General features: G+C 46.4%; 1 protein-coding gene across 2 annotated transcripts; it reads left to right on the top strand.

Moving 5' to 3' along the window:
* The first annotated feature begins 696 nt into the window (after positions 1 to 696).
* Positions 697 to 21,100, top strand: DPP8 (dipeptidyl peptidase 8). Of its 2 annotated transcripts, XM_014874590.2 has the most exons (20): positions 697 to 773; positions 2,758 to 3,027; positions 4,481 to 4,593; positions 5,464 to 5,637; positions 6,517 to 6,685; positions 7,884 to 7,994; positions 8,337 to 8,465; positions 9,920 to 9,981; positions 11,017 to 11,117; positions 12,435 to 12,612; positions 13,830 to 13,989; positions 14,751 to 14,830; positions 15,219 to 15,371; positions 15,914 to 16,049; positions 16,788 to 16,933; positions 17,419 to 17,565; positions 17,960 to 18,112; positions 19,304 to 19,446; positions 20,075 to 20,186; positions 20,748 to 21,100. In XM_014874590.2, exons 2-20 carry the CDS (start codon positions 2,769 to 2,771, stop codon positions 20,868 to 20,870), a joined length of 2,649 nt encoding a protein of 882 aa, XP_014730076.1. In that variant the 5' UTR covers positions 697 to 773; positions 2,758 to 2,768; the 3' UTR covers positions 20,871 to 21,100. The 2 variants fall into 2 exon arrangements, with proteins under 2 accessions (XP_014730076.1, XP_088028814.1); XM_088172688.1 differs by lacking the exons at positions 20,075 to 20,186; positions 20,748 to 21,100 and having other exon boundaries at positions 17,960 to 18,096; positions 19,304 to 19,441.
* The last annotated feature ends 312 nt before the right edge of the window (positions 21,101 to 21,412 follow it).

The following is a 21,412-nucleotide window of genomic DNA, read 5'->3' as shown; positions in this document are numbered from 1 at the left end:
AGCATTGACTTGTTCCCAAAAAGGCTACCACTCACTCCCTCAGCAGCTCACACAATGGCCCCTTGCCCATGGCCATCCTCATTCCAACAGCAAATCCATCCTCCTTCAGACCCGCCTTGGCATGGCCTCTCTCCCAGCCTCAGTTTTCCGTGTGAATCTCTGGTGTGGAGACACCAGGTCCATGCTCCAGCCTGCCCCTGGGTGGAGGATTCCCACCCTCTGCCAGCTCCTGGTGCTGTGAAGCTACTGCAGAAGGTCAGGTGAGCTGGAGCAATGGTCCCCAGGATTGATTTTTTAACACAGACCCCATGGACCCTTTGGGGCAGCAGGTGAGGAAAATCAGCTCTCAGGTTCTGGTGTGACCCAGAGCTTCCACCTGCATGTGCATTTAGGAGGGAGCACCTGCAGAAAATTTGGTTGGTTTTTTTTTAATTATAGGGGATCAGAAAAGCTTTTCCTTTGAAAAAAGGGACTGTGCTTTGCAGAGGAAAATTCAAGGGTATAGAAACATTTGGCTAGGGGCTTCCCGTGCACTGTGGGGTTGCATGACCTGATCCCCGTGCATGGTGTAGTGTGTGTGTTTGTCCCTGTCCCTGTGTCCCGGTTCCCGTGCCCGGGTGGGTGTGTGGGTGTCTCATTCCTGCCCTTGGTCCTCCCGGCCGGCAGGCGGCGCCCTCGCCGGCACGGCGCGGTGCCCGTGGCCGCTCCTGGAAGCGGAAGCGGCAGCAGCGGCCCGGCGGGGCGGCTCGGCAGCAGCGCCGCCGCGGAGCGCCGTGAGTAGCAGGGGGAACCTCGGGGGCCGGGCAGGGGGTCTTCTCCGGGGGGGACCCCTGGGGGCTTTGGGACTCATGAGGTGGGTGGGAGGAGGGGGCTTGACCCGGGGCGACCTGGCCTTCCGACCCCGGCCAGGCCTGGCCGCCGCCCCGGCCGTGGAGAGACCCCTGGGGTCTGCCCCCCTCCACTCCGGGATCTGTCCCCAGCCTTGCGGGCGCCCTGGGATCTGCCCCTGGCCGTGGAGGCTGCCCCGGGTTCTACCCCTGGCCGTGCAGGCTCCCCCGGGATCTGTCCCTGGCGGTGGAGGGACTCCCCGAGGTCCTCTCCCTGCAGTGGAGGGTTCCCCGGGATCTGTGCCCGGCCGTGGAGGGACTCCCGCGATCTGCCCGCCGTGGCCCCGGCAATGGAGGAACCCCCGGGAGCATCACCCTGGGCTGACATTCCCGTGCCGGGTGGCCGTTCTCACTGCTATCGGCTCGTTAACGTCTGCTGCTCTTCGGTTTTTATCCCTTTTCCTACGAGAAGTAGGTCGGGTTAAGAAATAGCAGCATCTGGGGGTAGGTGGGGAAAGGAGATTTCTTCTTTGTTGGAATTTTTCACATGAAACGCGATTTGCAGTTCAGGCTTGAAGGTTCATTGTCAGTTCCTGACGCAGTCTCGAGCACAGCACTGCTCGGTGCATGCCTTGGACCCTCCTTCCAATTGGACAGGGCTCTTTCGTTCTGGATTTTTGTGCTGCAAATAGTGTGAGCAGAAGAAAGACCCGTTTGTTTGGTTTCTGCTGCCAAAGGTGAAATTAAACTATCTGTGTTAAGATGGTTTGTGTCAAGGTGCAGATCATATCTTTTTCACTCCTTTGGGGAGATGTCTCAGCTGCTCTGGAGAGCCGTGGGAGAGCCACTCCATCAGAGAGCTCTGCCAGCTTCCCAAGCCTGTGCCTTGAGCTCCAGTGATCCTTCAGTGCCTGTTTGCTCGAGGGAAATGCTTTATTTAGGCTGTATTAGTGTTTTGTCAGGCTCAGGCCAACATGCTGTGCCCCAGCAGCATACACAACACTTGTGCAGTCTTTCCATGCTATATATAGACACCCCCTCCCTCCCTCTGAGGATTGACAATCCAACACCTTGGGCTCTCCAAGAATGAACTATGTGACAGGAGTTCATAGCTTGGATCCTTTTGGAGCTGCCCTCAGCTCTGGGATTTACAGTGAGAGGACTTGGTTTCCTCTTGCCAGACGTCTGGGCTGACGATTTCAGCTCAGATACACTTTGTAAAGCCCAGTTGACTTCAGGAAGAGATATCTGCTGAATTAACAGCCTGTTGGGCAGATAAGACTTGTGTTGCAGATAAATCCATTAGGGATATGTATTTTTTCACTGTGTCCCCTTCTGGTATTTGTAATTGGGACCATATAATAGTGTTGGTCACTGCTAGACCCTTCCGAGCTTAGTTTGAAAGGTGATACAAGCAAACCCAAGAAGTTATGGGAGAATAATGAGAATAAGGACATGAGCTGCCTAAGCCTGTTGTGTGGGCTGATGGTTCCAGATCAGCTGCCAGAGTTGTGTCTTCTGAGCAATTGTTTGTCCCAGCTCTCGCTCCCCTCCTAATCATGCCCTGTTCTGCTATCAGTGTAGGGAGGTGATTTGTGGAGGTCTTGGAGGGAAAGAAGCAGGCGGGAGCTTAAAGGGGAAGAATTTATCCACTTAATTACCTAAAATGAGTGCTTGGTATGTGTGGGCATGGGAAACAACAGCAATAAATCTGTGGCTCCTTGAAGTCTTTAGTCCCTTCTGAAAGGCTGAGTGGTGCCAGCCTGTTTTCCAGAGCAGAAAAATATTTCCTAGTTCTTTTCCTTCTGCTGTGTGTTTTATTCCCCATGTGAAAAGATGGTTTTCTTAAAGCATTTTTGTTGTGGGGTGTGTTGAGAGTGTGCAGTGGGATCTTGCTGGAGCTGAAGCTCTGCTGTTCTGTTTTTTCCAGAAACATGCAACATGGCAGCAGCCATGGAAACTGAACAGCCGGGCCTGGAAATCTTTGAGACTGCAGGTCGTGAGGAGCAGGTCCCGAGAGAGGAGCAGCCAAAACTGGAACCTTTCTATGTAGAGAGGCATTCCTGGAGCCAGCTTCGGAAACTGCTCACAGATACACGGAAGTATCATGGATACATGATGGCAAAAGCCCCTCATGACTTCACATTTGTGAAGAAAAATGATCCTGAAGGACCTCATTCTGATAGGATCTACTACCTGGGTGAGCTGGCTGTGACAGTGTCACTGCAGGGCTGTTTGGGATTGACTGCTCCTGACAGCTGGGTGTTCCTGGCAGTTAAATCAAAAGGGATTCCAGGCCACACTGGCTGGTCAAAAGTCATGATTGTGATCGTAATATCTTATTAAAACTTGTGAAGTAATCTCCTGTGGGAGTGGTATGATTGGAGGTGACCCATTGGGCCTGGAAAAGAGATGGGAAGTGTCCTTTGGAGCATGTTCCCAAACTGGAAGTCTGTTCAGTCCCTTTTCTGTAACCCTGAGTAAGACTCTCTCCAAAAGCTGTGCAGGTTTATCTCCTTTTTCTTATTACAGCTGTTGAGTGGAACCTTGTTGTCCTTCAATGTTTCCTTCCAAATCAGAGATTTTAAGTGTAATTTTGAAAGTCCTTTGTGCCTCAGCTATCAATGGAGCAGGTTTTCCAGGAAGCCTGTGGGGAATAAATAGCAGCATAGGTCAGAGGCAGCTTAGAGAGTAAATACTTTTCTCAACATTTTTGGACTTAATAATAAAAAACTTCTTGCAGTTTGTTGTTCTTGGATTCAGTGCCTCACTTGTGCATTGTTTCACTAATTAACATTCACTTGATAGAAGTGATTTGACCATAAGTGATACTGTGAGCAACCCTCTGAGTGGCTTTTTGGAGCAGGCCTTGTGGTGGAGGAATGCTTTTGTCAGGAGCTGCAGTAGCTGAACATAAATCCATGAAAACCTGGATTAGGGAGAGAAGCAATGGCTGAAGCAGAGGCCTGGGAGCCAGAGCCATGTTCTAGTCTCACTGCTTGCCACTTAGGCTACTTGCTTAAGCTCAGGTTTGTGATTCACAGAGTCTTTGCATGTGCTGTCCAGTGCATAGTCAGAAAACTGCTGCTCTCTTTCCCTTTTTCAGAAGATGGGAGTCATAATCCTTGGATGATGCTGGGTTCAAGCACATCATGGATGGGTTGAGGTTGATTCCTCTGATATGAGCTCTGGTTTCCCAAGTGCCACTTCCTGAGCTGTAGATCAGGCTTGGCCTTCCCTTGGAGCACACCTGGCTCTCTGGTCTGATGCCCATGTGCCCAGGCAGGAGCCTTCAGAAATCTGAATAAGGATGTTCAAACCTCTCTGAAGCTCAGTAACTTTTGAAACACAGGCTCTGTATCCTAGATGGGGAATTGGCACAAAAGCCCTCCTTAATTTATAAAGCTTATGAAATTAAAGGGCATTAAGAAGGCACAGAGTGCTTTGGGCAGCATGGGGTAAGCCTGGGTGTTGTTCTCTGCCTTCTCTGTGACTTGCACTTCTGTGAAGCAGGGAATTCCCAGGCTGCAGTGCAGAGACCATCAATACTTCCACTGGTAGGAAGGACGTGGAAAACTTCCTGGCCATCCTTTGAGAGTGTTTGGATTAACAGAAAGCTAATATACTTTTTTTTCACCTCACTTTCACAATAGCAATGTCTGGGGAGAACAGGGAGAACACACTCTTCTACTCTGAAATTCCCAAAACCATAAACAAAGCTGCTGTCCTGCTGCTTTCCTGGAAGCCTCTTCTGGATCTTTTTCCGGTGGGTCCTGATTTCTTTTTTGCTTCATGCATGTGAGATTTGGGATTTTCATGGTGAAAATTTGAACTTTATTTTCTTAAAAATGTAAAGATTGTCCTGTACATGCCAACCCTGCAGCCATCCCAAAATGAAGCACAGCTTTCTTCTCAGTGTTTGGAGTTCCATCCTCTCTTGTGTGCTGGATGATTCCTTTGCTGGCAGAGGTGGCAAGTGCTAATTTGCATCAAGTTCTGTGCTGTGATATCCTGGGGATTGCTGAAGGAGCCTGGAGTCTCCAATCACTTCCCTGCTGTCTTGCAGGGGAAGTGATGATTCCCCCGAGGATCAGTCAGTGACTCTGTGACTCATGCTGGAGCAGAGGATCCCTTTCCCACTCACTGGGATGTGGATTCCCTTTTCCCTGCTGCACATAGCAAGCCTGCACCATCCCATCCCATGCACTATGGCAGGCTGGAGGAGGTGGGACAAACCCCACATGGAATGAGGTGGATTTTTCCCCGTGTTATTTCTCAGGGCTGTCAGCCAGACGTAAAACTCCGGCTGTGCTCTCCTCCCACCAGACCTGTCTGTGAAAGTGAGCAAAGTCTCTCCTGCTCATTCTAGAAATAACAGACCCTCAGTCTGAGCTTTCTAATACCAGGGAGTGTTGAGAATAATGCTGGCCTAGCTATGGGAGGAGTGGCTATCAGTTTACAGTTGTGTGGGATCTGATCATGGCCTGCACCTACGAGTGCTGGTGGCAGAGGCAAAGCAGGAGTGGGCTGCCAGCCGGCAGCAGGATTCTGGAGGAGAAGGATGTCTGCTCAGCCATCTGCTTCTGTAAGGCATGCAGAGCAGAGGTGTTGATTTGGCTTCTCTGCCTGTTTTCAGGCCATCCTGGACTATGGGATGTACTCCCGGGAAGAGGAGTTGCTGCGGGAGAGGAAGCGGATCGGCACCGTTGGGATTGCCTCCTATGATTACCACAGAGAGAGCGGCACCTTCCTGTTCCAGGCGGGGAGTGGGATTTATCATGTGAAAGATGGAGGCCCCCATGGATTCACTGTGAGTTTACTCATCTTCTGTCTCTCTGCAGGACTTTGTTCTGGCAAGGACTTCCTTTGGCTTGGAGTGAGAGCAAAGAGCAGATCATCAGCAGTTACTGCACTGGCAGAGGAAGTGACCTTGATAACCCTGGAAACAGGGTTATGCACAGGGCTGTGTTGCCATGATTGTAGAAACTCAGTTGCAGGGCTGTAAGAAGTGGTAAAATTGTGGCAGCAAGGCAGGACACCAGATTTGTTTGATTTTTCGCGACTAGCAGTGTCCATAAAAAGCAACAAATGGTTCTGTGCTCTTCCATGGAGTCAGACATCACATCAGAGACAACTTTTGTCCCCAGGCTGCAGTTTCCAGGTCACTGTTCTGTGGTCAGTGCTGGGTGTATTACATCATTTTTACACCATTTGACTGTACAACTTGCAGAACAAGCAGCCTTCACTCTGCTGGTGCTGGTGCCTTCAAAGCTGAAATAATTTAATATTATTATAATAGATGCCTGATGTTTGTCTAGCCCTGCTGTCAGGAGTAGTTTACTCTATGTTGAGTTGGAGGACCAGGTTGTGTGTTCTGCCAGCCCCTTTTAGGGTCCTGTCTTTAAGAGTGTGCCAGGCTTTTCTACACAAGCTGCCCTCTGATTTGGGGCTGACCCTCAGCTCTGGGGAAAGAGGCCTGGTGGGACCATGGTAGAGGCACAACTTTCCCTATAAAATATCTGCACAGTATCTTTCTAAGTGTGTGAAGTGGGTAGATTCCTCTCTACACATATATTTGAAGTCAGTGCCCACACTACTGTGGTCTTTGGAAATCCAGGTTACTTGGTAGATGTGTTCCTGTGTTATCATATCTTATTGTGTTTCTTTTTTGTTTTTTAATTCCAAATAGCAACAGCCTTTAAGACCCATTCTGGTAGAGACCAGTTGTCCAAATATCCGGATGGATCCCAAGCTTTGTCCAGCTGATCCAAATTGGATTGCATTTATCCATTGCAATGATATCTGGATATCTAATATAGAATCCAGGGAAGAAAGGAGACTGACATTTGTGCACAATGGTAATGCATCCTTAATTAAATTCCTCTACCTCTTCTGCACTTGTTCTTGCTAGACTGCATTTAGCAATGGCACCAAAGGTTCTTCTGAAATGGGGTAATGGCCACTGTTTATTCCACCTTGTTTGTCACATTTATAGAGACTTCTTATAGTACAGATACTGTGGGATGATTCTTTTCCCTGCACTGTGCAATCTGGCAGAATGAGTTGTTTGTTGGATACATATGGAGGGGCTCTTCTCCTGAAACACAGCACATTGCTTTTCACTGGTGCAGCCTTTTTTGAGTGGAGGAGCTGTGGGTGGACTAGAGCTGGAGGAAAGTTTCTGCCAGTGAAATCAGGCTGCAGAGACTTTTGGAAACAATTTAGGCAGTTTCTGAATAGCACTGGGGCTCCTGCTGGCCCCTCATACTCAATAACTTAGGTTCTCACTTCTTACCCTCTTCAGCTCTGTTTTAGGCATTTGTCCTGGAATAAAGAAAATGGGAAATTGTGGATAAAACACTTTAAAAATCAACTTCATTTTGTATTTAAACTATATAATTTAAATTTTAGTCAATTGAAATTTCTGGCACTTCATAATAATGCTTTAGACTATTTAAATGCTTAATATTAATATCTTATGTAAGTACAGTAAAAATAAACTGTAGCAGTGACTCCTTCTCAGATGATAATTATTTATGGAGCGCTGCTAAGTTACCTCCAGGGTAACAGGAAAAATATTGAAGCCCTATGGATATGTCATCATGTTGAGATGTTATGTAAGTCTGTTACTTTTGGTTCGTACAGTGAATGAAATATTGATGCTTTCATTTTTCTGAATGTTCATGTTTTCAGTTCAGTTGTTCAGAAAGGTTTGATTTTTTTTTTTTATTTTCTTAAAAGTTGTAGTTTTAACTCGCTGAACTCAGGTAGAGAGAGCATTTTCTTTCTTAGACTAATTGAGAGCCTGATTAGGTAGAAGTAAGAAGAGAGAATGGCTTTCCTTTCCTAAAAGAAGTTGCCATGTCAGAGAGGATTAAATCCTCCCTAAATATATGAACAGAGAAGGCTGGAAGCAGAAAACAAATCTGCTGAGAAGTCAGATTTATTATCGTGTAATTGTTCCCTGGGGGTGAACTTGGGCTGTGTTTGGGATAATGCAGAACTGGTTTGGTTCTGCAGCACATCATGAACTAATTCTTTGGTGTCTTTTTTTAGAACTGGCCAATGTTGAGGAGGATCCAAAATCTGCTGGCGTGGCTACTTTTGTGCTGCAGGAGGAGTTTGACAGATACACTGGCTACTGGTGGTGCCCAAAGGCACAGCCCAGTAAGTGTGGGGATCCATCGTGCCTGACAGGCCCTGTCCAGTGCAGAGCTCTCTCTTCCTCCTACTTATCTTTGTGCAAGTTGGGAATGGCCTCCTTTGAAGCTCTCTGCAGCAGGGGACAGATTACAGGGGCTTTGTGAGCACTGGAGGGAGAGACTTCCCTTCTCACAGCAGTGGTGGGAGTTGTAGGAGTCCCAGTGTTATGCTTAATGAAACATGAATCACAGGCTTTATTGGATTTTTCTTCATCCTTCCAATCAGCTCAGGCTCCTGAAAGAATACTGTTGCCTGCAATAGCTGATAATTCTGTTCTGTAATTCTGTAATGTTAATTCATTTACAGCGCTGGATGGGGGTAAAGTTCTTCAAATTCTTTATGAAGAAAACGATGAGTCAGAGGTGGAAATTATCCATGTCACATCCCCCATGCTGGAGACAAGAAGAACAGATTCCTTCCGGTACCCCAAAACTGGTGAGACCCTGAAACTTATATCCCTGTTTCTGGAACACACTGATTTTATTCCATGTGTCTGACAGCAGTGACTCTCCAAGACTAGAGCAGAGAGATGTTGAGTATTCTTTGAATTGGTGTCCAAGTTGTGCAAATGTGTTGGAGGAAGCTGCTCTGGAGGCTGGGTGAGTCACTGGTGACTGTGCTCATACTGCAGCCATGTGGTCACTGAGGGCTCTGGGTGTCAGGAGTTGGCAGGAACCCTCTTTCATTGTCACTGTTTGAGCCACTCCCTGGGATTCTGGAGTTGTTGAGGAGTTGATTCTCATTACAGCCCTGCGTTTCTGAGGGAACAGAATTACAGCCTTCTGGGGTTTGGGGAGGGTTTCTGTTTAGCTGCTGGCACTGCCCTAGCTGTTAAAGTTCTGGAGGACTCTGATCTCCAGGATTGCTCTTGGACTTTGAACAGCAAACCTGTCCTGCTGTAGCCTGCCAGGAAAACCTCCTGTGGTCACATGTGCATTTGTGGTCGCATCCACACAGTGGATGATCTGGAGGCTTCAGCAGTGAAGAGCTGAGGGCAGGCTTGAAGTGGAGTGCCACTGGAAGCAGGGAAGTGGGATTTAAGCAGACCTCCTGAGGGCAAATTCACTGTCTGGTGTGGGGCAAGTTTGAACAGTTCAGCCATTCTGAGATGTCTCTGCTGTCACAGCAGGACACATTGCTCAGGTAACAGTTGTTTGCTCTCTTTCCTCACTACTGAAATCTTCATTTTTTGGAGAAATATCTTTGTTTGGCTGACCTTCTCAAGCTGCAGAATTCATTCAGATTTTGTAGATTCCCCAATTCACTGGAAAAGCTTTCTGCTTTTCCTGTTTTACTACTTGTATCAATGATAGAGAAAGGCTCAGTGTGAGGCTGGGAAGCAAGAGGTGTTTTTTTGGTGCTTGTGAACACTCAGATTTCTGAGAGTATTTTGCCATGGCTCTATTCAGTGCAAAGAAAACAAGCTAACAAAAGCCCAAATCAAATATGTAGCTTTATTATCATAATGGCACTGGTGATGGCAGTAGGTTTTTAGGTGTTTAATTTTCACAGATGCTCTTTAGCACTGGAACACTTTCTATGTACCACCTTGGAATAACAGCCAAACAGTGAAACAAAGCTTGCTTTGGTATCCCAGTCACTCCTAAGCATTCACTTCCACCCTGTAAATGCATCCACTGATTGTGGGAGAGAAGTCTGACTGGGACAGTAGCGTGGCTCTTGATCTTTTGCAGGATTGCATCCTCTAAATCTTCTCACGTTTGCAGTTTCTGTTTTCCATGCCTGATTCTGTGCTGTCTCTCAGACATGCAGGGAGGCTATTTGATCAAAGAGCACTCTGCTGTTTGCCTTTTTCAGTCCTGTATGAATAACACCAAATAATGCACAGCAAACAATTGATGCTTAACTGTTAACATCTGTTTTTACAGGTACAGCAAATCCAAAGGTCACTTTCAAGATTTCTGAAGTGATAATCAATGCAGAAGGCAGAGTAAGTCTATGTTCTGTTTATTTTCCAAATACACTTAGTTGCTGTGATTTTTTTGTTGTTGTAAAATTCATTTTCCAGTTCTGTATGAGGAAACTTTCCTGGTTGTGATGGCTTCCTGGCTTCTCTGGAGGCAGTGCCCTTGGCTCATTCCTGTGCAGATACTCAGTGTGCAGCAGTATTTCTCAAGGCTGTGCTTTTCTTCACTACCACTGGTGTGTGAACTCAGCTGCAGAGCAGAGTATTGTAGGTGTGGATGGTTAGATCTTCTTATGTGACTGATCTCTTGATTGGCTGTAAATATTGGGAAAATTGCATTGCAAATACAGTATATCACCTTACAAAAGCATGAACATATGGAAAGAGATGAACTTTGCTTTTGCCCTGAGATTTTTTTAAACAGATGCAGAAATTTCCACAGCCCAGTCCAAGATCTTTGGACAGATGGGAAATTAATCTTATCAAACAGATACATTAGCAGCCGTAAATTACTGGAATTCTCCCAACTCTTGAGCTCCTTCAGCCATCAGCAGTCACCTGCTGGGATGGTGATGCTGGTGTCAGCCAGCAAAGGCAGGGAAAGCCTTCAGGACCCTTTGGGTACCACTGGGACTTGTTCCCAGTCCCAGCAGGGGCAGACTGCAGCATTGCATTTCATGGCTTAGAACCACATTAGTGTCATGCAGGATGTTCAGCACCTATCCATGAAAATCCTACAAAAGAGCTCGATACAAATCACCTCCCCTTTACAGGGGTGAACTGAGAGTTCAAATGAGTTGTACAAGATGAATGATGGGTTTGTGAGCAGCATCCAGATTTCTCTGGTCCCAGCCCTGGCTGTGCTGGCAGTGTGCAGCTCTCCTGCTGTGCTGGGGTCTGGCTACAGACGGGCTTCAATCCCCTGTGTTGCAAAGACTGAACAATCTAAATTGCAAAAGCTACACAGAAAAAGTCTTCTGTGTCCAGGCTCTCATCGTGCATGAAAAACTGGTTGTGGGGGTTCATCTCAGTGTCACTGAATTGCTGCTTTGTCAACAGATTGCAGATGTTGTGGATAAAGAGCTAGTTCAGCCCTTCGAGATCCTCTTTGAAGGAGTAGAGTACATTGCTAGAGCTGGGTGGACGCCAGAAGGAAAATAGTGCGTATGTTAATCCTGTCTCTGCTCCGAGGGTTTGGGGTCCTACAGTCAGAAGCAGATTGTAGTGGTCTCTGTCTTCTTCCAGCTTAAGCCTGCTTTCACTTTTACATTGCTACCAACTTGTTTGTGCAAAGGGGACCATTCTTCCAAAAGCCAAACCAGAGCCCTCCTTGTGTCTTTCTCTGCTCCCTGGCCCTACTGCTTTGGGTTTGGGCACTCGCAGCCTTTGATGTGTGTGTCCTCTCAGCATCCCTGTGAGAGAGAGTGCAGTGCTATTATCCCCATTTTACAGATGGGGAACTGAAGCCCAGAGAGGTTAAGTGCCTTGCCATGGTCACGCAGGAAGTCTGTGGCTGAGGAGAGAAATGAGCCCAGGTCCCCCAGGCCCTAGGCTAGCGCCCTAACCACTGGACCATCCTTGCTGACCAGACTTACTGATCAGAAAACCTGCTGTAAGTGCTACTTACATTTGCATGTCATTTTAACCCTGTAGATGATGTAGTACAGTGTTTCTAACTCACCAGAAACTTCTCCAAAAGGGTATTTCACTGAAAGGGTTGTCCAGCCCTGGCACAGGCTGCCCAGGGCAGTGGTGGAATCACCATCCCTGCAGGGGCTTTAAAGCTGTGTAGATGTGGCACTTGGGGACATGGTTAGTGGTGGGCTTGGCAGTGCTGGAGGAATGGTTGGACTCAATGATCTTAAGGGTCTTTTCCAACCCAAAAGATTCCATGGTTTTTGTGGTGCACTCCTCCAGGTTTTGAATCTAAAGATGACTTTCACCTTTTTATTTTCTTTTCCATCCAAATGTGGAAGAAATGCAGGGACACATTTGCTATATTATCCTGCTTTTTGCAGAATTACTGTTGGAGCTACATATAAAGCTATCAGAATATGGCAGGGGCTGCAGCTGGTCCCTTTAGGTGCCAGTGTTACTTTCTGCCAGGTGTAGATCTAACAATAGCATTTTCACTAGCATCCTCAAATTTCAATTGAAATTTTTTCTGCTTCATTATTCCCTCTGATTTTTTCCCTTTTCCTTCTCCCTTGAAACACAATTCAAATCAGGGAGAACAGAATGAGTTAAACTTTTGAACTTGCAGTGCTTATGCAATATTAAAATGAAGCAAAATAGGTTCTTGTGTTATGGAAGAGATTTGTTTATGTGGGTGAAATTTTGCACGTGACTTAATCTGCAATTGAATATTCTTGACTCCCTCAAAATGCCTAGTGCTACTGAGTGTCTGCTGAGATGTTCAGACTTGTGTCATACTCATGGTTGCATGTTATTTTCTCTAATATCTGTGTCCTCAACAGCATCTGGTCCATCTTGTTGGATCGCTCCCAAACTCGGCTTCAGATAGTCCTGATACCTCCTGCATTATTCATCCCCACAGAAGATGATGCAATGGAAAGGCAGAAACTTATAGATGCTGTACCAGATTCTGTTACACCTTTCATTATTTATGAAGAAACAACGGACATCTGGATAAATGTAAGAATTTGAATTTCAGCCTTCTCTGACAGTTTGTAGCACTCGGGCAATGTTTGTGTTACTGTGCTGCCAAGGAGAGTGATCCCATTGTGCAAGTTCTGTGCATATTCAGTTCTTCCTGCTGTAAAAAACAGGATGTAGAGAACAGATTTGGGATGTGAAAACAGACCTGCTTTGCTTGAGTCGATGCAGTACTCAGAGCCAGGAGCAGAGCCCAGGGCTCTGGTGTTCCCAGGCAGCCCCTTGCCCACAGTGTCACTGGCACATTCCAGCTTCTTGGTGCAAGTTGTTAGCACCAGCAGTGCCACCAGATAAAATATTCTCCAGGCAACAAAGATGTATCAAGGTGACATTGGGTGAACAAGTCCTGAAAGTCAGCTAACAGGCACTGAACCCCTCCTGAACTACATCTGGTCTGGTGAAACAAATTAAAGGTGTGATGTTCTGGGAGGTGAACTGCAGAGCCTGTGCTGAGAGCAGTCATGGGTGTGCCTGGTGACTGCTGTAAACTGTACCTCTCTTCACACTGCTGCACATAAAAATCCCTGTCTCTGCAGTGACATCCCATTGGAGGTGTGCCTGGGAGCATCAATCACTTTGCACATAGTTGGATCTTTCAGCAGAGAGTATTTGCACAAAGCCTTCCAGTGAATGGTCTCTATACAGCAAGTGTTCTCCATGATACCACATTCTCTCCTTAGTGTTTGGTTTCAGGATGGTGCAGTGAGTTCTCCTTTCTCCATTATTTTTACTGTCTGAGGTGGTTCTTGACTGGCAGTTCATATTGTGAAGATAAATGCTCCCCAGTCCTCCAAAGATTGTCCCTTGAAGCAAGAGCTGGCATGTTGATGATTGGGAAGATGATGTCAGCTCATCTTTCTTTGAATAATCCTTCACTTGCAGGCAGCACAGGACAGAGGTCTGCAGAGCTGGGCCCACCTCTGTGTCTAGGCTAGAAGGGCAGGTGCAGAAAAACTTCATTAGTTTGGTGTCCAGGATATAGACTTGGACTGGCAGAAAGCTGGAGCTGCAGGGAGGTGGCACTGGCTGCAGTCTCCCCTGGCTCCAAGTGTAACTGGTTCTCCCAGTAAGGGGCAGTTCTGCACCAGTTAGCCTGGACTGTGTGGTCTGTGTTGAGCAGCAAGAGGAACATATTTTGTGTGACTGCAGTGCCAGAGTCCTGCTGGTACCAATAATGCACTGCTCTGTCTCCTCAGATCCATGATATCTTCCATGTCTTCCCTCAAACCCATGAAGATGAGATAGAGTTCATTTTTGCCTCCGAGTGCAAAACAGGCTTCCGGCACCTGTACAAGGTCACCTCGGTTCTGAAGGAGAGCAAGTACAAACGCTCCTGTGGAGGCCTCCCTGCTCCCAGTAAGGGAAATTGTTCTTGTGCTTTAATTGGGCATTTGTTGCTGACCAATGAGGAAATAAATGTCCTTCCAGATGGCAGGAATTATTGTCTTATTGGAAACTTCTGCTGTTGTCCAGGAAAGCACTTCAGTGTACAGTCATTCCTTTGGAAATTGTCTCGGGGTTATTCTGTTTTCAACATACCTTAGTTTTAACCCTGATCCTTCCTTATGGACTAGAGGGAAAAGTTTCCAAAAACCAGATGGAAAACAAGCTTCCTGTGATACTGAGACATAGTTGGCTTTTCCTTTTCACTGCTGGAGCTTGGTCTTGCTCAGATGCAGGAAATCACTGTGTGCAAAGCTCCCAGAGTGTTTTTTCCACAGCATGTGTTCTTAAATTCAGTTTCATGCTGTGATACTTAATTTACTTAGTGTGTGTTGAAGGCACCTACTGAACTCTGTATGCACAAAACATACTCGTAATTTTAGTAGAGATTTTCCTAGTTTCATGCAACTGTTGTGGGTCTTTTTCCCACATAGCATTATATCTTTGGCTGATCAGATGTCTCAGAAAGCACCTAACTTCTTTTTCTTGTTAAATCTCCCTCATTCTAAGGGAAATGAAATCATCTTATAAAAGCAGAGTTCTTGCAAAATTCTCCATTTTTGACGCCTCGTATTTCCTTTGCCTCCCTGTTGTTCAGTATAAAATCTTTATTTTTATCCAAGTGACAAAATATTTTTAGAAATAAAAAATCTCTGTACGTTGACTATTTGCAGGTGACTTCAAGTGCCTCATCAAAGAGGAGATAGCAATTACCAGTGGGGAATGGGAAGTGCTTGGCAGACATGGATCCAATGTAAGTCTTGCTCTTGCTTCCTGGATATCCTGCCATACACACTGCAGAGAGGTGGTCCCTTGGAGGGGTCAGCATAAATCTATTAATCCAGTATGGTTTTAGTCAAAATACACAGTATTTCTGTTCTGTGTAACTTGTGAGCTTGCACAAGGAGGGAAGGAATTGTCCCCAAACTGCTGCTCTTCTAGCTTGAGCTGCATGAATTCTTTGATCATTTGAATCAAACTGGCAGAGTTGTAGAAAGTGAGAGCAGTTGTTTGGTTTGTCCCTTGCAGATTGCTGGGCTCCAACTCAGCATTATGGAATTGGGACGGGAGGGATGTGGGGGAGACTTTGAGGTGGTAGAACTGGATATTGAGGGATGTGCTATTTGTTTTGTTCCTGACAGATCTATGTGGATGAAGCCAAAAAACTTGTGTACTTTCAAGGCACAAAAGATTCTCCTCTGGAGCATCATTTGTACGTTGTTAACTACGAGAACCCCGGGGAGGTGAAGCGTCTGACAGAGCGTGGTTACTCACACGCCTGCTGTGTCAGCCAGGTACCTGTGCCTGCCAGGGCTCATCCTATCACTCAGCAGACAGGGCAGGATTGATATATAACAAAAGCAGATTTTAGGCTGTGTTGTGCCCTCCTGTACGTTGTACAGTCAGTGTGTAAAACCACCCTGAAAACCAGAGTTGATCTCCTGGTTCCATTGCTGTCCAGCTCACTTCAGGCAAAAGGAGACAGGAAGAATTGTTTGAAACTCTTTGAGCCTGACTCTGCCTGCAGTGGACTAGTGAGCAATCACCAGAGGAGATGAGCTTGGGCAGCATTGGGTGGAATTCCAGAACTCCAGCTGGGAGTTCATGGTCCAGAAAAAGGTGTGTGATAAGCTCCTCATGCCACTCTTGGATTTGCAGGTGTATCTTTTGGTTTGGAGTGTCAAGGACTGTAGTATTTCAGAAGCAAAAGTGCCCCGATTTCTGGATCTTTAATTTGGTCCATAAGCATCTTCTGAAATACCTAAATGCAAAAGAAATTATCACTTGCTTGTAGCTCTGCACCAAAGAGTTCAAGGCATGTTCTTTTTCCCCCCAGGACTGTGACATGTTCATCAGCAAGTACAGTAACCAGAAGAGCCCCCACTGTGTGTCACTGTACCGACTGACAGGGTCAGAAGATGATGCAGCTCATAGGACTAAGGAATTCTGGGCTACCATCTTAGATTCAGCAGGTAATGGCATGGGTGAGGAACAGGAGAAGGGTAAGCAGGTTCACAGGATAAAAGATAGCCCAGTGTATGCTTGCTTGAATTTGCTGTTGTGGCTTGTCTCTGAAACTCAGGCTTGTGTGAGGAGTTCTGTGAAGTACAGGAGGGACATTTTCAGCTCAGCAACAAATGGATATAAACAGAGCATGAAGGAATTTAGAGTGGAAATTACCAATTTTCTCCTGCCAGTTTTAGCTCAGGGAGGGATTTAAGTGCACTCACTTGTTCTGTTTGATGTGCCTGCCAAAGAGTGTGTTCTTGGGAAGGGAGGTGCACTTCTTAAATACTGTGTGCTGCTACCTACTCGTGTCTTCATGGGAGAGCTCTTGGGCTATAATCTTCCACTGGATTTCTGTTGCCTTTCATTTTGAGGCATACTCCATGTCCTGTGCTTTCCAGGTGTTAATGTAGCAAGTCCTAAATGGGATTAGGAAGGGATGGGACATCTGTAATGGCTGTGTCAGGGGAGAAGAGTTACTGTCATTCACAGGAGAGCAGGGATGGGAGTGTGATAGGGCTCAGAAAGCTCACCTAGGGCTGGGGCATTCCCAGTCTCTGCCTGGATCCAGCTACACCCACTGGAAAGTGTGGGAGAGCTCCACTGGGACTGCAGTGAGACTGGTGACAGGACAGTGGTGCAGCAGAGCTGTGTTACTCATCCATTTATGTTAAAACCAGGCTCTCTGTTTCCTCCCATGTTAGGTCCTCTTCCTGATTACATTCCCCCTGAAGTGTTCTCCTTCGAGAGCTCCACGGGGTTCACACTGTATGGAATGATGTACAAACCCCACAACCTGCAGCCTGGGAAGAAGTACCCCACAGTGCTCTTCATCTATGGAGGCCCTCAGGTGAGTTGGTGAGCAGTGGGATGGGTTGGCAGGGATCACTCCACTGCTCTCCTGCAGGAATTTCCTGCTCTGTGCTGAGGCCAGCAGGTGGCATTTTGCCTGTTGGGTGAGTAGGTGCTTGGCCAAAGGTGCTGTAAGGATTCATTGTTCCAAGGTCATGGATCCAGGCATTGCCACTTGTCTGAGGACAGGTATAGAGTAGCAGAGCTGGAACTGGGAGAAAAGGGAATCAAGTAGCCTTTGTTCCCAGTTCTGTCTCCTCCTCTCCAGTTGCCTCATTGGACCTCAGTTCAGCTCTTCATACCTGTGGCACAGCATGGCTTGTTTTATTGGGAAAAGAGTTTATTGCATAGCAGGGAGAGGGAATCCTGCAGCAGGGAGGAGAGATCAATTGTATAAAGCATATAAAGGAAGGTAAATATAAATAAAATCTGAAATTGGATTAAGAGGTGACCTCTGGATTCTGTGCTGCTCTTGTATTCCAGGTACAGCTGGTGAACAACCGGTTTAAAGGGATCAAGTATTTCCGACTGAACACTTTGGCCTCTTTAGGCTATGTTGTCGTTGTCATTGACAACAGGGGCTCCTGCCACCGAGGGCTGAAGTTTGAAGGAGCCTTTAAATACAAAATGGTAAGTGGGCTCTGAGTGTGGCTCTGTTCTCAGCCAGAGATGGGTTTGAGTGCCAGTGTTACCGTGCTGAAGCACTGGTTTGGCACAGGTGCCCAGCACTGCCTTTGTGACATTTCTGGGATCTGGGGGCAGGAAGTGTGTATATGTGAGTGATGTAGGAAAGATAAAATGTCATGGTTTGAGGTTGTGAACCAGCTGCAGCCTGACACAGGGTGATTCATAACAAGGCTGTGACTCCTCACAGTTACAATTTGCAGCTCACATGAAGCAGGACAGTTACATTCTGAGCATGGATCACTCCTGAGCACCAGAGCTCTGAAGGTGGTTGCCTTGGCCAATTCTGAGAATGTAACTTTTGCCTGTAACTAACAGAACTTTGTCTCTGCCCTGCCAGGGACAGATAGAAATTGATGACCAGGTGGAAGGGCTGCAGTACCTGGCGTCACAGTACGACTTCATCGACTTGGAGCGTGTGGGCATTCACGGCTGGTCCTACGGAGGCTACCTCTCCCTAATGGCTTTAACACAGAGGTCAGATATCTTCAGGGTATGTTCATGCATTGAGTACTTACTCTGGTGATGCAGACAGAATTTTTCCTTTAATAGTGTGACTTCCATGTGTGGTCACAGCACAAAGACCTTGAGGCTTGCTCTAGACAAGTTAGGATACAGAGCAATGGCTGTTTTCTTCAAGACTCTCCTGTTTGGATGACTTCAGAGAGAAGTTGCTTTTCTAGCAACTGTTGGAACTGTTGAGATTGCAATGACTTAGCTGTGCTCCTGTACCTCTACCTATCTCAGGCCACCTGTGCTGAAGGTACCTTAGGTAGTGTCAGCTGCTGCCCACTTTGTGCCAACTGAGCTCTTTGTGTTGTGAACCAGGTAAGGGAAACCATCCTGGTGAAAAACAAGACCTCCTTCTCATCCTCCCTCTTTTTGGCCCTGAGAGAGTACTTCGTTTGCAGACTGATCTATTCTCAGATCAAATTGCCCATGCTGCTGCATAGCAGTGTGTTCTGAAACAGCCAGGAGGACAGCCTGGGGAGAGGTACTGAAGAGAGATTCTTGTGCCCACCTGAATTTAGACCACTGTAAAAAACAACCAGACTGCCTTTGGGTAGAGGTGTGGGAAGAGCTGGTTATTGCCCTTAAGATGTGTTTTGTTCTTTGTGGCTACTCTTGCTTGCTTTAAGTCCTTCCTTAATATTACTGGGACATTTAATAATTATTTGTCTCATTCCTTAACAGTTTTATTTTTACCTTTACAAACACCTGCTCTTCCAAAGGGTTTTAGGTGTTTTTGTGGTGGCTTTTTTTTTCTGGGTCTTTTTTTCCTCAAGCCTGTCTGCAATCTGGTGGTAGCTATGCAGGGTGGTAGTTTGCTGAGTCCTAGGAAGCTGTTTCTGTTAGACATGCAAATGGACCAAACCCACAGAACCTCACAGAATGCACTTCCCTCAGCATCCATTGCAGGGGGTATGTTTAGAGTTGCTTCCAATTTACCTGGAGGCTCTTGCTGGTTTCCAGCACATGTGGATCACAGCTGAGCTGTGCTGTGTGTGAACTGGGGCAGAGACAGCGAGGCTTGCCTTGCTCCTTCCACAGCTACAGTGGGATGAAGCCATGGGAGGGAAGGACGTGGCCAGGTCAAGGGGGCAGTGTTGGCTTTGCCAGGTCAGGGTCACTGTTGCCATTGCCAGGGGCAGTGTTGTCACTCCCCTCTCTGTGGCACTGGCAGGTGGCTGTAGCTGGAGCCCCTGTCACGCTGTGGATTTTCTACGACACGGGATACACGGAGCGCTACATGGGCCACCCGGAGCACAACGAGCAGGGCTACTACCTGGGATCTGTGGCCATGCAGGCTGAGAAGTTTCCTTCTGAGTAAGTTTGTTTCTGCCTCTTGTCTTTTTCCTACCAGGAAAGTGTCCCCTAGACACATTTTTATCTCCCTGTTCTTGCTTTTTCTCTCATCACAAATGCTCACATTAAATAATATTAAAAAAACCCAAACCAAAACCCAACGCTAATAAACTAAATACGCAAATGAACATTTGCATAATTACAGACCATTCCATGTAAGCCCTTCTATACTATATTTTGTGTCTAAAGAAATGACAAACATATTTTAAAATTGATTAGCACTTTAGAACCACATTAAGCTAAACAAAAATTAGTTGATTTGAATGTTTTTGTATGCTCTGAGGCTGTCTCAGTCATCAAGGTTTAAGGCCTCATATTGTCCAAGCTGGCATGCATTGCTGAGAAATAAATAAGATATTGAGATAAAAGGTCTGGCTGACTGTTAACATGCATGTGCAGGAAGAAAAAGAACTTTCAGATGAGGAAGGAACATGTTTGAGAAATGTATCTATCCAGAGAAGTTTACAACTGTGAAATTACTGCTTTCAATGCAAATACTCTTTTCTGAGGAGTGTTTTTGTATGGATGTGTGTGGACTGTGAAATGAGTGGGATGCTGTCTAGAACTATTTGTCTCTTGCTTTTCCCAGACCAAACCGGTTGCTGCTGCTACATGGATTCTTGGATGAGAATGTTCACTTTGCACACACGAGTATTTTGCTCAGCTTTTTGGTGAGAGCTGGGAAACCCTATGACCTACAGGTGAGGCCAGAATCAGGGTGTAAAGGTAACCTGTGTGTCTTGGAGGAGTCCAGAACTGGAACTTGTACCATGACTGTGCTGGACACCTTGGAATTCTTGGATAAAATTGTTGCATTTGAGCCAAGAATTTTTTTAAATGTTAATATCTTATGAATTAACAGAAAGAAAAATTGGGCAAATAAGCAAATAAGGCTGTTCCTGGGGAGATCTGCAGCTGGAAAGCAGTGCAGCAGTGTTCATGCAGTGTAGAACAGGGTTCTGCATTTAATTAAATCCTGCTGGCTCCGTGCAGGTGGAGCCCAGGGACCCCACACCACATTGCAGAAGTGGGAATGTGCTCTGGCCAGGAGCTGCCTCTGCTCAGCCAGGCTGATCCCCTGCAGCACAGCTGGATCCCAGTGGGTTCTCCTGTGTTCAGGCAGTGGAGGATGAGGTGTGTCAGTTCAGGTGCAGAGTTAATGCTGGGACATTCTATGGACATTTGGAATGTGGCTCTGGGACTGATTAAATATTAGCACTTTCAACCCCTGTGGATATTCATGACTTTATTTTACATTTCAGATCTACCCTCAGGAGAGACACAGCATCAGGGTCCCTGAGTCGGGGGAGCACTACGAACTGCACCTGCTGTATTACCTGCAGGAGAACCTGGGCTCTCACATTGCTGCCATGAAGGCCATGTGACCGACCTCAGAACTCTGCTCCACAGCTGCTCTCCGGACAGGGAGGTGTAGAAAACTAGAGAAAATAGGATGGAACATTGCTTTCTGGTGCCTGCCACACGTACACACCCTCACAGACACTTTTTTAAAAGTAAATTCGGTGCCATACGGGAAATTAAAGCACGGTGATCTAATAACTTTAGTTATTGAACTTCAATAAGCTGTAAATAAAATCCAATGTCTGTGGTATAATACAGTACCATGGGTGTTCTCTTGGGGGACGAGCTGAAACTGAAAAGAACATACTTCTACAGCACCAGATCTTCACTTTTTAAAAGCATTATGGCATAATTGATGTATTTTTACAGTGTGTTCCTTGATATCTTATTACGTTATACTGGATGATTTACTCACTACACAGCAAGAGTTTACCTGAATGGTTACAACTTTTATTAATTTTAAATGCTATCATATAGCTTTTATGCTTTGTGAAAGGGATGTGTCTCACTCCTTAGAAGGTGGTCACAAGTTGGACACATCCCCTGTCTAGATGTTAATTGTTTT

This window comes from Sturnus vulgaris, chromosome 13 (assembly GCF_052056855.1).
Source record: "Sturnus vulgaris isolate bStuVul1 chromosome 13, bStuVul1.hap1, whole genome shotgun sequence".
Classification (NCBI taxonomy): Eukaryota; Metazoa; Chordata; class Aves; order Passeriformes; family Sturnidae; genus Sturnus; species Sturnus vulgaris.
This window is presented reverse-complemented; position numbering and strand designations above follow the sequence as displayed.